The sequence below is a fragment of the Perognathus longimembris genome, chromosome 7 (genome assembly GCF_023159225.1).
Source record: "Perognathus longimembris pacificus isolate PPM17 chromosome 7, ASM2315922v1, whole genome shotgun sequence".
Lineage (NCBI taxonomy): Eukaryota > Metazoa > Chordata > Mammalia > Rodentia > Heteromyidae > Perognathus > Perognathus longimembris.
Genome location: NC_063167.1, coordinates 72602445 through 72618579, shown reverse-complemented (window position 1 = coordinate 72618579; position 16135 = coordinate 72602445). Strand labels below are relative to the sequence as shown.

Here is a 16135-nt window from a genome sequence, read left to right as displayed (position 1 = left end):
CAGTGCCACTTCTGGCCATTTTCTGTATATGTGGTGCTGGGGAATTGAACCTAGGACCTCATGTATACAAGGCGAGCACTCTTGCCACTAGGCCATATCCCCAGCCCCTCAATTGTTTTTTAGAGAAGAGCTAGGACCTTCTAAGACAAAGTGACCTGGAAAGAAGAGCTGACGGTAGTCTCTCCAGTAGGTGCAGACTCTTTCTTTGCAGCTAGGGATCACAGCATACAGACCAACAGTCTCCCCAGCATTGGGGGGGTGGGGGAGGGCAGGCAGGGGTCCTCTCCCCACATCTGTCTGTGGCTACATAATATCCTGTGTGCATGGAGAGCCCCTGCCAGTCCTTGTGGCAGCAGGGCTTCCAGGAGACTGGAGTGAAAGGCAGGCATGACAAGAGAGCCACTGTCCTCTATTCCCGCCCAACCTCTTCACGCCAAGTTTCTAAGGAGCGGGATGCTAACTGCCCGGTGTGGCCTCAAGTCACTTCTAGAGTTGCTTGGCAAAAAGCCACCTGACTATGACTTTAGCTCTCCCAGAACGGCATGTACCCAGTCTGCCTTCCGTGTGCGTGAATTAGCTGCTGTTTCATATGATGGCGTGGGCCCCTTTCCAATCAGCACACGCCCTCATTCTGCCTTTCTATGGCTAATGCAGCCTCAGATGCGGGTTGTTTTTTTTTTTTCTTTCTGTGCAGTTAAGATGAGGTAGTACAGGCAAAGAAGCAGAGCAAAGTTTAAAAAAAAAAAAAAAAAGAACAGGTCCAGAGTGCTTTGTAAACCTACAGACAAAACCCCAGGAGAGGGACTGGGAATATGGCCTAGTGGCAAGAGTGCTTGCCTCCTACACATGAAGCTCTCAGTTGGATTCCCCAGCACCACATATATGGAAAACGGCCAGAAGGGGCGCTGTGGCTCAGGTGGCAGAGTGCTAGCCTTGAGCGGGAAGAAGCCAGGGACAGTGCTCAGGCCCTGAGTCCAAGCCCCAGGACTGGCCAAAAAAAAAAAAAAACAACAAAAAACCCCAGGAGAAGTTCTAGCTTTCCTTTTGGTACCAGAAACAAAGTACAAAGTCATTCGTCTGTGAACAGTTTATTATAGCTCTGTGTGTTCCATTTTAGCTCATTAATGTCAAAGGGAAGAAAAACACACTTCTCGCAGCACATACATTTCTTGTATTGTGTGGTGTGGTATGTGGGTGAGAGTGTGTGTGTATATGTTTGTGTGTTGAGACTTCTTGCTTAGTTTCTTCTACTCAAGATTGGAGCTCTAACATTTAAGCCATACCTCCACCTCCAGCTTTTTGGTGGTTAATTGGAGAGAAGAGTCTCATGGATTTTCTTCCCAGGCTAGCTTCAAACCAGGATCCTCAGATCACAGCCTCCTAAGCCGCTAGGGTGACAGGTGTGAGCCACAAGCACCCAACTTAAATTTACTTTTAAATGAACAGTTTTCATCACAGGGAAGGAATTACAGAGACCTTAAAGGCCCTCTCTAGGTCTAAACTGTGATTGTGTCTTTAAACTTATCAACTTTCAGGTGAAATGGTTCTTTCTAGCTATTCAGACATACCAAGTAGAAGTTTGCTCTACTTGTCCTGTCCTAGGCAACATGTTGATTAGCAAAAAACCCATTCTCTGTTGTAACCTAATCTGGAAAAAAGAAAAAAAGTGGAATTTTCCAGAACCATATTTTAAAATACCCTACCTGTACCTTATTTTGTTCTGCAAACAGGTAGATTGATCTGGTCTGGGAAAGCTGTGACACTCCGGGCTCAGGGAGCCCTGGCTTTCCTCTACTGGCTGTGCTAATTATAACTGGCTACCTGGTAACCGCTGTCCTTTTCCCTGACATTGGCTGGCAGGACTAAAACTATTTCAGGTCTGCTGGCACTTCCCCTCCTGCAAAATCATCAGGGAGGGAGCAATGATCCTGCTGGAAAGGCTATAAAATCACCTAAAACACTCTGCTGCAGGGACTTGTGAATTCACTAAACTCCCCACCTTTGTATCTGTGCCTGTGATCTGAGCTACTTGTGGCTATAGTCCCTTCACCATCACTTTGTTCTAGAAGGAAAGAGAAGATTCAGATGAGCATCTCATGTGGCAGGCAAACTCATGTGGTCCCCCACACAGGCAATACCTTCTTCTGATTATCTTAGAGCAAACAGCCAGCATCTCAGGAGATCCCCTGAGATGTTCTGTTCCCACCACGCTAGGACGCCTTCACAACTTCTCTAAGGACAGAGCTGAGCTCTGGGCCCGGCAGGCTGCACCAGGACCATGGACTGTGAACTCCGCAGGCCTTTCTCACCCCACCCCAATTATTCCCATTCAACCCGAGGCCAATGTCTGCACCCACAAGACTGGCGATGCTCTGAGCATCATCTCCCTATGGCTGCTGCAGAGAAAATATCCTTTCTCTGCCCTTCACCGCGTCTCTTGGCATATGGTGGCCAGTTGCCAGACCTTACTGGACTCTGGGCCTGGGGTCTATGACAAGCCAGATTCAAGGCACCCAGCAACACATCGGAGCTGGGAGCATGAGTCCATGTCTACCCACTGCCTTCATGATTTCCATCCTTTCGTTCTTTCATCTCAGTCAATCACAAAGTCCTAGAGAAATTTTAGCTTCTAAATATTTTAAGGCCCAACTCTCAATTCCTTCCCCTCTCTTCTTATTGCCACACCTTCATGTAGGCCCACATCTTTATCTCAGCAGGTCTTTCCTGCATTTGTACCTTCTCTCTCAAACCCATCTTCTCTACTCACTAGAGAGCTAGAACATGCTTTCTACTGCTTGTTTTCACACTGCAATAAAGTCTACATTTAAATAGCACAAAAGACAATGCCCATGGCTGGTGGATGGTGGCTCACACCTGTAATCCTAGATGCTCAGGAGGCTGAGAGCTGGAGGATCAAGGTTTGAAGTCATCCCAGACAGAAAAGTCTGTGAGACTCTCATCTCCAATTAACCACCAGAAGGCTGGAAGTGTGGCTGTACCTCAAGTGGTAAGAGGACCAGTCTTGAGCGAAAACACCATGCAAAAGTGCAATGCCCTGTGTTCAAGCCTCAGTATTGGCACACATGCATGTACACGTGTGCATGTGTGCACATACACTAACACACCCCACACAAATATGCCATGTAAAACCCTCAGATTGCTCAGAAAACAATCATCCAATTCAAAACCAAGGAAAATCAACAAGTTTCACTCTCAAGTAAGTCCGGCAGTTTAAAGTTAAGCTGTTAGATTAAAGTTCATGAAGCAGGGTTTGGGGATATGGCCTAGTGGCAAAAGTGCTTGCCTCGTATACATGAAGCCCTGGGTTTGATTCCTCAGCACCACATATATAGAAAATGGCCAGAGGTGGCGCTGTGGCTCAAGTGGCAGAGTGCTAGCCTTGAGCAAAAAGAAGCCAGGGACAGTGCTCAGACCCTGAGTCCAAGGCCCAGGACTGGCAAAAAAAAAAAAAAAAAAAAAAAAAAGTTCATGAAGCAAGAGAACGCAGCCCTCTGAACTCCCATCCAAACTCCCATCCAAACCTCAAATCTTTAACCTTCCAACATCAAGGGCATTGAACCACACTTAAGCTCTGACTTTGATCCATGAGGACAGCATCCCTTTTCCCTTGACTTCCTGTTATGGGATCTAGCCCTCTCACATTTTCAGCTCTGTTCTTTTCAACTGGAATCTTAAATCCTTTCAAAATGAACCTTGAGTAATAATAAATCCACACAAGTTGAACCAGTAAATTATCATGGCGGAGGAAAAGCCAGGGGCTGGATAGTGGCTCTGGGTGGTGTTTGGAGCTTGGGTGTTGACCACACAGCAGGGGATTTCATAAATTCCAGGGCCAGGCATGTTTCTAGTGGCAGCACACTCAGCTACTAAGAGAAGATACAGGCTTAGGTAATAACATCCCAGAAGTCAGCCAAGACACCACTCAGAAATGATTTAGCCCAACAGCTGTTCGTCCAGTGAGGCTAACACACCAGCTTCCCTAGGAATGGGCCATTCTCAGCTGTGGACCCACCGTCACACTGCCTCACTTTCTCTTGCTTTTGCTCCAGAACTGGGAGCTAGATGCCCTGCAGGGACTTGTCTTAGCTTTTGAGCTTACAATTATGGTGTGGGACCAAGAGGGGGCAGTAGTATCTATTCATTATATATCTCTATCCTGCTGAGGGCAAGCAGACTTGTTTGTTGTTGTTGTTTTCCTGTCCTGGAACTTAAATGCTGGGCCTGGGCACTGTCCCTGAGCTTCTTTTTTTGCTCAAGACTACTGCTCTATCACTTTGAACCACAGCTCCACTTCTGGTTTTCTGGTGATTCATTAGAGAGAAGAGTCTCATGGACTTTCCTGCCCTGGCTGGCTTCAAACCACAATCCTCAGATCTCAGCCTCCTGAGTCGCTAGGATTACAGGTGTGAGACACCAGCATCCAGCTTAGGTCTGTGCTTTTAAATTTTGTTTTGTTGTCGTAAAGGTGATATACAAGAGGAGTTACAGTTACGTAAGTCAAGTAATGAGTACATTTCTTTTTGAATGGTGTCACCTCTCATTTTCTTCCCATTCCCTCCCACTAGATGCATAGTTCATTTTCAATAGTGTCTAGTGAGAATCACTGCTGTTTATTCATCCTTTATTCTCCCCATTTCTATGCCCCCCTCCCCCTGGTACCCTCTCCCAAACAGATAAACTTATATACGAGATGAAAGGTACAGAAGTCAAAAACAGTGACAAAGGGGAAAACAAAAAACAAAACATCAGGCTAGGCTTGTTCTTAATTTTTAAAAATATATTTTTTAAAGACTGGCAAACTTCAAACTTTAGTCAACAAAAAAGCAGCCATGGGCTGGGGATATAGCCTAGTGGCAAGAGTGCCTGCCTCGGATACACGAGGCCCTAGGTTCGATTCCCCAGCACCACATATACAGAAAACGGCCAGAAGCGGCGCTGTGGCTCAAGTGGCAGAGTGCTAGCCTTGAGCGGGAAGAAGCCAGGGACAGTGCTCAGGCCCTGAGTCCAAGGCCCACGACTGGCCAAAAAAAAAAAAAAAAAGCAGCCAGTCTCGCAGTGCACTAGTGACTCCCACCTATAATCCCAGCTTCTCAGGAGGCTGAAATCTAAGGACTATGTTTTGAAGTCAGTCCAAACAGGAAATTCCATGAGGCTCTTAGGATTTCTAATTAGCCTATTGATGGAAGTGGAGGTGTGGCTCAAGTGGTAGAGCAGCAGCAGCCTTGAGTGAAAAAGCCAAATGAGAGCACCCAGGCCCCTGAGTTCAAGTCCCAGTCCTAACCCCAAAAAGAAAAAAGAAAATAAAGAGAAAAAGGGAGGATGGACAGATGGAAGGAAGGGAGGGGGGAATGAGGGAAGGAAGGAAGGAAAGATAAAGAAATGTTCTTCCAACACTAAAGAAAAATCAAGGGGCTGGGAATGTGGCTTAATGGTAGAGTGCTTGCCTAGCAGGCACGAAGCCCTGGGTTCAATTCCTCAGTACCACATAAATAGAAAAGGGAAGCAATGGTGCTATGGCTCAAATGGCAGAGTGCTAGCCTTGAGCAAAAAGAAGCCAGGGACAGTGCTAAGGTCCTGAGTTCAACTCCAGAGACTGGCCAATAAAATGAATACATAAAAGAGCCAAACCTCTATTTATATTTTTAGTGCCATTCCTGTGTCTTGAACACAGGGCCTGGGCACCATATCTTATCTTTTGTACTCAGAGCTAGAGCTTTACCACTTGAGTTATAGCTCCACCTTTGGCTTTTTGTGTTTAACGTGATAAGAGCCTCTCGGATTTTTCCTGCCTAGGATGACTTTGAACTGTGATCCTAAGATCTTAGCCTCCTGACTTGTTAGGATTACAGGTGTGAGCCACTGGCACCTAGCTCAAATATCTATTTTTAAAGATCATTCACCACTAATAAGAATATAACTACTCCTCTCTCAGAGGTCTGATGCAATTAAATTTACACCTGAGTATTATGCTATTAACTTACAAAGTATTATGGTGCAAGTTCATTTAGTCTTCATGTCTATTATTCATACAACAAATGATTTTCATTGCCTGCAGCAATGCTTATCCCCACCACCACCCCAGTACCAAGGCTTGAACTCAGAGCCTGGGTTAAACTGACTGGACTTGCTTGCTCATAGCTGACACTCTATCCCTTGAGTCACACTTCTACTTCTGGCTTTTTGCTGGTTAACTGAAGATAAAAGTCTCATGGTCTTTTCTGCCTAGGGCTGGCTTTAAACCATGATCCTCAGATCTCAGCCTCCTGAGTAGCTAGGATGACAGGTGTGAGCTTCTGCTCACTCTTAAGACTAGGGAGAAATAGGGCCAAACCACCTCTGGCATGAGACCCAGAGTGGAGACTGGAGTTGAGCGTAATGCTCATCACCTCTACAAGGGACAATGGGACACTCGCTCCCCCTAGGTCTGCTCCTATAGTCTTCCTGGGAGGAAATTGGTGCCTCCTCCATGCCAGCATCACTCCCAGAGGACTATGGACAGCCAGGGTCGGGGAGCAAATGATTCAAGCCAGAAGGAAATCCTTTTCCTCAACGTATGAAGGTTGTTGCTTCTTCTGCCTTGCTTTGGAAGTTCATGGGGAAATCTCCCTGCTCTGGATAGAGAATAAATCCCTCACTATTTCTACCCAAGGCCCACAGTGTCAGTCCTCTCCCTTGTCATCCTTTCTCCATTGCTGAGTCATCAGGCCTGGGGCAGCTCCACAAAAGCTCATCCACACCCACAGCCACTGAGGATGAAAGGCCATCCTCGCTGCTGGGAGCCAGTGACTCATGCCTATAATCCTAGCTACTCAGGAGGCTGAGATCTGGGAATCGCTTTTCAAAGCCACCCTCCATGAGACTATTGTCTTCAAGTAACCAGTAAAAAAGCAGTGATGGAGGTATGGCTCAAATACTAAAGTGCCGGCTTTGGATGACAAAGCTAAGGCCCCAAATTCAAGCACACACACATACAAAAGCTGAGCTTTGGCCAGTCAGAAAAACTCAGATGAAAACAGCATGTTCGGGAATGTTAGCAAGGTTTGGTCCCATGGACTGAGCATTCCACGTTATCTGTTACCCAATAACCATCCAGGTCTCATGCTCTTCAGCTGTTTGTTGCTCCTGGGCACCCATACAAAGCAACTGCGTGTGAGCAGTTCTCTGGCATAAACAGCTGGGAATTTAAAGCCAGATAGCAAGAGTTGCCCAGGTTGTTGGGCCAATTTGGATGCTTTACCCAGAAAGCAAGAGGCCTGAAGAAACCTCAGTGTGGGAAGCCTGATCTTTGACCCCAGGACCATTTTTGACCAGGAGGACCTCAGGTCCTCTCCCAAGGCTTCTCACCCCGCCTTCCACTCCCCAAGCCATTCTGCCATCATCAAGAGCCACCACCCTCCCTGCGCCCCCTGACAGGGTGGGTGAGCCCGGCTTCTCTGTTCAAAGGAAAGCCTTCTCAGGTCTAATCAGAGAGTGTCCAGTCCCCAAAGCTGCTCTGTTTAACCATCTTCAAAAACAAACATGAATCTGGGGGAGCTGTAGCACTGTGCAGGCACCCAGACCATGATGGGGTGGCGGGACACCCCACCTTTTCCTTGGGAACCTGGTGAATGTGCAGACAGCCCTCCCACCCCAAGAAGCCTGCACCTCCTCCTCTCCCAAGAGACCCTGGAAAAGTGGAAATTCCTGGTGGAATCTGGGCCCCCTCACCTGGGAAAGTCCCAAGGAGAAAGCAAATTGATAACTCTGGAGCTGACCTCACAAGGACAGGCCGCCCCTCCCCGGGGGTGAGGAGCCCAGTAACTCAGCCAGATGCCAGGGCAGCAGACTCCTAAAGGACCCCAGGACCCCATTCCCAGGCCTCATTTCCCCCACTTCCACCACCACTACCTCCTTCCATCCTCATCCTCCTCCTCATCTAGGAAGCAGGTCAACAAGAACTCCTATGGAATAAGGCAACCTTCCAGGGGGAGTCGAGGCTGGAGGCCTATACCAACCTTCCTATAGCAAAGAGCTTTTCCTCAGTTTCCCTTGGCATCTTACATTTCACCTCAACTCCCACTTTTCCTCCCTAAACTTCTTTGTCTTCTGTTACTTTGCTCCTTGCTAAACTCTCCAAATCCAACTCAAGCTTCTTGTCTTGTTCCTGACATTCTTTGTAGGATCCAGACAATGAACCCAACCCCAAGATGGAATCAAATTTCCCCAGGCAAGAATTATCCTCAGCCTGTCCCCTTTCCCCATAGCATCACTCAGACATCCAGGGCTGGAATGGCTACCTATGGAAGCCACCTGTCAATCAATCACCTGTGGAAGCCACCTGTCAATCACCTATTGAAGCCACCTATCAATCACCCGTGGAAGCCACCTGTTGACCAATCACTTGCATAAGCCTCCTGTCAATCAATCACCTGTGGAAGCTTCTAGTCAATCAATCACCTGTGGAAGCCACCTGTTGCCAGCCAATCACCTATAGACGCCACCTGTCAGTCACCTGGCCAGTATAAATTACCTGTCGATCACTTCACCTTGTTTAACATCCAAGTATACAAGCCCTCCTCCCACTCCATCACTAGATCAGAAGCCTGAGGGTGAAGCTGTGACCTGGGCATTTTTTAAACCAGCCCGCAAGGTCTGGTGAGGATTCACCGATGGGGAAGCTCTGGTTAAAGCCGAGCCCCCTTCCCTTCACAGAGAAGCAGAACTAGAAAACGGGCCAAAAGAGGGGACCCGGGCTTGCCCAAGGTCACAAGGGATGACGGGCGGGCAGCAGATCTGCACTGGCTCCAGTCTCAGCTCCAAGAGCCTGGAAGCCGCAGCCCGCGCCTGGCACAGGTCCGGGACGGTGGGGGGTCGCTCACCGACTTGTACACGTCCTCGGGGCTGGCCTCGTACTTCTGTTGCATGCGCTCCTCCAGGAAGTAGATGCGCAGCTTGAGGCTGAAGTTCTCCTTCTTCAGGTCGTTGAGGTGCTGGGACAGAGTGCGGTAGCCATTAGACATGATGGGCGCCCCCCCGGGAGGGGCATGCCCGCCGCCCTCACCCCACGAACGCGGCGCGGGCCCGCGGGGCCATGCACGGGGCCGGGGCTGGGCGGGGACCCCGGGAGACGCGGGGCTAGGGGGACATGGTCGGGCTGGCTCTCCCCTGGGCCTGGACCGGCTCTCGATGAGATACGATGCGGGCCGCTCTGCACGCGGGCGCGGGGCGCTTTCCTTTTTTACCTCGGGCAGATATTCGCGGAATCCCTGGCCGAGTTCACACACAAGTGCTGTAACCCGACTCCCGCCAGGCCCTGGCTGTCACACACCCTGCCCCCCTCAGCCTCCCAGGCCCAAGTGCTGGCAAAGGGAGGGGTGGCTGAACCCCAGGCCTTCCACGAAGCGGGAAAGTGGCAAGGGGGAGAACTGTTTTTGCATGTGCATGCAAAAACAAACAAAAAGAAAAACAATAAAAAGACCCCTCGTATTTCTCCCCTTCTGTGCCAGGACCGGGACTTGAACTCAAGGACTGGGAGCTGTTGCCTTAGCTAGTTCTGCTTAAGGCTGCTGCTCTACCACTTGAGTCACAGCTTCACTTCTGGCTTTTTGGTGGTTAACTGGAGATAAGAGTTTCACAGACTTCTCTGCCTAGGCTGGCTTCAAACCCTGATCCGCAGATCTCAGCCTCCTGAGTAGCTCGGATTACAGACGTGAGACCCTGGCATGGGGCTCTGGTCCCTTTTCAGTTTGCCTGTTTGTGGTTTCCAGTCCCACCTTTGCCATGCCTCTCTCTAACTTCCACCCCTACCCTTGCCTCTCTGTGCCACCAACACACCACATCCATCTCCAAAGAAAGAATTCCTGGGAGCTGATGGCTCACACCTGTAATCTCAGCTACTTGGGAAGCTGAGATCTGAGGAATTTGCTTGAAGACCATCCCAAAAGCTAGAAGTGAAGGTTCTAGTAGTAAAGTGCCGGTCTTGCGGGGGGCGGGGGGGGGGGGGGAGGGAGGAGCTAAGGGACAACACCCAGGCCCTGAGTTCAAACCCCAAGACCAGTATTCACACACACACAAAGTGTATCATGTAGCTGAGGAGAATGTTGTGTAAGTCTTAACAATGGAGCTCACACAAAGGGAGGCTCTAGGCTCCAGGACAGAAGAAGGGGAATTCCACAGAGAGGGAGCCGGCATCCTGGAGCCCAGAGATTTCAGCCACCCGGTGCTGCTTAATTCTGGCACCTGCCAAGTGGAGCCAGGCACTCAACATCAGATCCTGCTCAGAAAGCAACTTAAGATCCTGAGAGACAGCTGCAAGCTTCGCAGGAAGTGTTATTTATATCATAGCAGTGGGGCATGGAAGGTAACTGTGAGATGGCCCCACGGCAGATTCCAACACAGCTTCTTGGTTCAGGAATATTAAGTTGGAATATATATATGTATATATACATAATACTAACATCAAAGGTAAAGAAAACCTTATTTATTTTTGTGTGTGCCAATACTAGGGTGGAAACTGAGTTTCACATTCCATATTGAGTGTGAAGATAATGTTCATAAAAGTCAAAGCTGTTGTGCCATCTCCTTCCTCAATACCCCACGCCAGCATATCATCAGTCTTAGAATAAAAGGAGCAAGGTGCTGGCGACTCATGCCTGTAATCCCAGCTACTTAGGAGGCTGAGATCAGGAGGATCTTGGCTCAAAACCATTTGGGGCAGGAAAGACCACAGATGTTTATCCTCAATTAACTAGCAAAAAGCTGGAAGTGGCTCAAATGGTAGAGCACCAGCCTTGAGCACAAGAGCCAAGTAAAAGCATGAAGCCCTAGTACCAACACACACACACACACACACACACACACACACACACACACACACAAATGGAAAGGATGAGTAATCAACCTCCTGTCTCCTTTGCCTTCATTGGATTTAATTATACTAACACTGAATCTGAATTCAAGATGAGACATGTTTGAGGAGAAAGAACATACTTCAAAGCATCACAAATATACTTACACATTTTTATAAGTAAAATATGTTATTCTAACAAACTGATTAGTGCTCATACACTTGGCAGAACCTGGAGTTTTACAAAAGTTTCATGGAAAAATGACAATGCATCTTGACATAGATACTGTCTCTCTGTGAATAAGTGAAGAGGAGAAAAGCTGTGTGCTTTGAAAAGCTGCATAAAATTGCTTAGGAAATAAATCTCCGTGGACTCTGGGGCATCCTCCAGAATGGAAGGTGTTTCTTTCTACCTTTGTTCTTCCTTTCCCCCCACATCTCAAACCTTTCCTCTTCTCTCAAAATCTTTTTTTTTCCCTCTCAAACATGAATGGTTCTACCCCTGTTCCTTGCTTGATTTCCTCTTTTCCAGTTCTTCTACAGTACACTGGTCCAGACTGGAAAGAAGATGGTAATAATGATTTAATCAATGCCAGCAAGAGTGGGAGGATTATAATCCGGCTGTTGGCTGTCATGTCGCATTAACATAACCAACCATCAAGACAGCTCTTAAAAACTCAGCTTAACATTCACTTAGTCATGCTCAGACCCCCCCCCCATAGTTCTCAGAATGGAATTGCTTGAAAACATACTAATCTCTTAGCAAGCTCGCTCCCAAAAATAACGCTATTCTCCACTAGCAGTGATTAATCATCTTAATAGACACATTCTTTCAAACACAATAACACTTCCATGATTTAAACTCTGGTAACCTGATATCTGTGACAATGTGTATCTTGACATTCCTTGAACATAAAAAGTATTTTTAAGTGAGTTAACATAGCAGACAGAGGAGGAACAAGGAATGTAGTGAAGGGGTAAAATGCCATGTTTGCCCAAAGTCCTGAGTTTGATTCCCAGCACTGGGCAGGAAAGAAACAGATAGGAGCAGGAAGTAGTATCTAAGTAAAAACTGATAATTATCCATGTATAGATAACTACAAATATGATCATATCTGTAGTGGGCTTTGGTCTTTGTTTTTGGTTTTTGGTTTTTCAGTACTGGTCCTGGGGCTTGAACCTCAGGGCATAGGCACAGTCCCTGAGCTTTTGTGCTCAAGGCTAGTGCTCTACCACTGGAGCCACAGCTCTGCTTCTAGCTTTTTGAGTGCTCAATTGAAGATAACAGTCTCACAGACTTTCTCCTCAGGCTGGCTTTCAAAAGGCAATCCTCAGATCTCAGCCTCCTGAGTAGCTTGGAATATAGGTGTGAGACATCTACACCTGGCAAATATGATCATATTATGTACATTTATCTAAGTGGGTTGGTATGGAATCATGGAAAAAATGATAGGGTGTGTGTGTGTGTGTGTGTGTGTGTGTGTGTGTGTGTACTAGAGCTTCAATTTAGGAACTCCACTTTCACTTGGCTTTTTGCTCAAGGTTGGCACTCTACCACTTGAACCAAACCTCCACTTCCAGCCTTTTGTTGGTTAATTGGAAGTAGGAGTCTACCAGAATTTTCTGCCCAGGCTGGCTTTGAGCTGGGATCCACAGATCTCAGCCTTCCTGAGTACCTAAGATTATAGGTGTGAGTCATTGGCACCTGGCCATATTTTATTCTATATATATATATATATATATATATATATATATATATATATGTGTGTGTGTGTGTGTGTGTGTGTGTGTGTGTGTGTTTGGAAATCCCTACACTGTTCTGACAAAACCTGAGTTGTGTGAATGTCAAGGTTTAATTCTGGCTGTTTCCAATGATGTGTTATAAATAAATGGATACAATGATATTATCTTTACTACAACAGTTGCCTACATAGGATTTGACAATGGATAGCACTCTCTTGTACATTTCTCCTTTGTATCTTCTCTATGACCTCTAGTGTACAAAAATTAGATATTATTACCCACATTTCACTGGTTAAGAAAGAGGGACATCAAGAGATTAGCTGTCCAGCTGATCTAGAAAGAGGAGGTATACAGACCACAATTTCTACCTTTGGACTCCATATTCCTTACTGGTTGGAGCTGCCATACTAGATCACATGACCTCTGAGAGCCAGGGATTCTGGCAGCTAACAGCCCTCTACTTCCCTGCTGTCTCAGGCCTCCAGCCTCGTTCCAAAGGGGATCCTCAAGCCAGGCTCATGCCTGTGATCTTGGCTACTCAGGAGGCTGAGGATCAGAGTTCAATGACAGCCCATGTAAAAACTCTTATGTCCACTTAGCCAGCAAAAAGCCAGAAGTAGAGATGTGGCTCAAGTGGGAAAGCACCAACCAGCCATGCAAGAGTGTGAGGCCCTAAAGTCAAGCGCCAATACCTGAACAAAAAGTAAAAATAACAAATAAATAAAATTAGCTGCTAAGCTACTATTATCATTCAACATTCTGTGTAATTCTCAGAAGCACTCCGTTGCACACTTGGCCAGGAGACAGGAGAGCTAGGACAGGTTGATTGATGGCAATGCTGTCGCAGGCAGCTTACCGCGTGCTTAAAGGATGGAGTTCCAGATGATGTTCCTGCCATCTCCCAACCACACATACACACCCATGCCTCCCACTCCCAAAATAACAAGATGTCATCATCATCATCACATCATCACGACAGAGCCCTGAGGACTATATAAAAACAAAACAAACAACAACTTCCCTGGCCACCCAAAATAGATGGTCCAGCCAGAAATAGGGCTGCCAGAGACAGTCAGATGGGCTGCATGGAAAGTGTCTGCTGGGCTGCGGTGGTACTGGCCCTCCCAGGGACTCAACTAGATGCCCACCAGACCATTCCAGTCAACACAGCTGGGCATGGGGTTTGTCTACCAATGGCTCATTTGCTGAGTGACTCCTTTGATGGACATTACTTGCTGAGCCCAGAGATGCAGGGTTGATTGGAGACTCTAATCTCTAATAAACTACTCAGAAAAATCCAGAAGTGGAGCTGTGGTTCAAGTGGTAGAGTGCTAGACTTGAGCACAGAGAATCTCAGGGACAGTGCCCAGGCCCTGAGTTCAAGCCTCAGGACCAGCAAAGAAAAAAAGAAAAAAGAAAGAAAGACGGAAGGGAGGAAGGAAAGGAAAAGAAAAAGAAGAAAGGGGGAAAAAAAAGAAAGAAAAGAGAAAGACACAGTGAAACCCAAACTAGAATGCTGGAAATGCTGTGGCAACGCAAGTGTAAATGCCACTTTCCAAAATAATGAAAATATAGTTCACCAGTTGCACTAATTTTCCAAGGCTGTAATTACAGAGGCACACTGGGAAAACACTGAATTGCCTTTCCTAAAGTCAGTAGCCACATGACCCAGATTCAGATTACTCAGAATCACAGAGTTCCATAAGGAAAAAAAAAAGTTTAAAATTCTCCCCCATTTTAGTGGTCTTCTTTTTTGACCCGCTGTGGGAGGGTTTGTCAACTTAGGCAGGGGCCTCAGAGGCTGACTTACTGTGGCTAGATTCTGTCTGCCAGTTAAAGAGCAGGAAGTTGTTTCTAGAAAAGCTGTATATAAGTCAGGGAGTGGAAGCCTTCTGCAACCGACTTGTCAATAATTCCTAATACTGCTTCAACAAACCAGAAGACAAGTAATTGAAATGTAAACTAAAGACAAACAACAACAAAAACAGTAACAATTCACTCAATATAGTACTGAAAACTGTCTTTAAAAAATCTAGGCTGGGAATATAGGCTAGTGGCAAGAGTGCTTGTCTCGTATACATGAAGCCCTGGGTTCAATTCCCCAGCACCACATATACAGAAAATGGCCAGAAGTGGTGCTGTGGTTCAAGTGGCAGAGTGCTAACTAGCCTTGAGCAAAAAGAAGCCAGGGACAATGCTCAGGCCCAGAGTTTAAAAAAAAAAAAAAAAACAACTCTGTATCAGTGACAACTTTGGAGCCAGTTAAGACCAAGAGTATTCTTTTCAATTGTTATACATCAATTATTATGATTGCCAAATGATGCCTAGGGAAAATTATAGGAACAATTGCAGAAAAACAGGGTAAGACCACTGCAACAACATATATATGTGTATTGATCATTGGGGCTTGAACTCAGGGCCTAGGCACTATCCCTCAACTTTTTTGCTCGAAGCTAGCACTCTAACACTTTGAACCACAGTGCCACTCCCATTTTTCTGATGGTGAATTGGAGAAAAGTGTTTCACAGACTGGCTGGCTTTGAACCTCTATCCTCAGATCTCAACTTCCTAAATAGCTAGGATTATAGGCATGAGCCACCACCTGGTTTAACACAATAATTTGTTAAAAATGGAATTTCAGTATTTTATGTCCAAAATAACTTACAAATGAAAGAAGCTGGGCACTGGTAGCACATGCTTGTAATCCTAGCTATTCAGGAGGCTGAGATATGTGGATCACAGTTCAAAGCCAGCCTGGCAGGAAAATCCCAGAAAAATCTTATCTCCAGTTAAGCACTCCAAAATACCAGAAGTGAATATGGCTTAAGTGGTATAGTGAGAATGCTAAGTAGAGCATGAGTCTCTGAGTTCAAACCTTAGTATAAGCCTTAAGAAAAGAGAAAAAAAAAGACAAAAGAAACCCTAGGACGTGTTTGCACCACAGTCAAGCGAGGTCCATTCCCGAGACATTCCCCCAGGGGGCACCAAATAGCTGTTTCTTTTTATAGAACATGGGTGTAACAAAGTCTGGCTTCTTTCTGGGCCATTTAAATCCAAGTGGATAAATTCCAAGGGGCAGACCTCCTGGGGTCAACCTGACTCCCAGGGTGCTGGGAATCTATATCCCACTGTCAGTTATTGCTCTTGGCCAAATCTGAGGACCCAACAATTTTGTTATTCTTTTTATTTATTTATTTATTTGTTTGTTTGTTTGTTTTTTGGTGCCAGCCCCTGGACTCAGGACCTCACACTCTTGCTTATATTTTCTGCTCAAGGCTTGAGCCATACCTCAATTTCTGGACTTTTTCTCGTAAGTGGAGATAAGAGTCTCTAGGATCTGTCTACCTGGGCTGGCTGGCTTCAAACCAAGATCCTCAGATCTCAGCCTCCTGGGTAGGTAGGATGACAGGTGTGAGCCACCAGCATTCAGAAAATGAATGGTGCTGGGCAGAGTAGACAGTACCCTGATGTCTGTAGTATCAATGGTGAATATGATGTTGGCTGACTGGGCCAACATTCATGGTGTCATTTAACCATCCTGAGTTT

The 16135-nt window shown here is 46.5% G+C and overlaps 1 protein-coding gene across 1 annotated transcript in view; it reads right to left on the bottom strand.

The window, feature by feature from the left end:
• The window catches only part of LOC125355488 (phosphodiesterase 4D interacting protein), a 120062-nt gene that overhangs the window by 92142 nt on the left and 11785 nt on the right, over positions 1-16135 (bottom strand). The window contains 1 exon segment of the mRNA XM_048351888.1: positions 8880-8990. Coding sequence (XP_048207845.1) covers positions 8880-8990 — 111 coding nt within the window.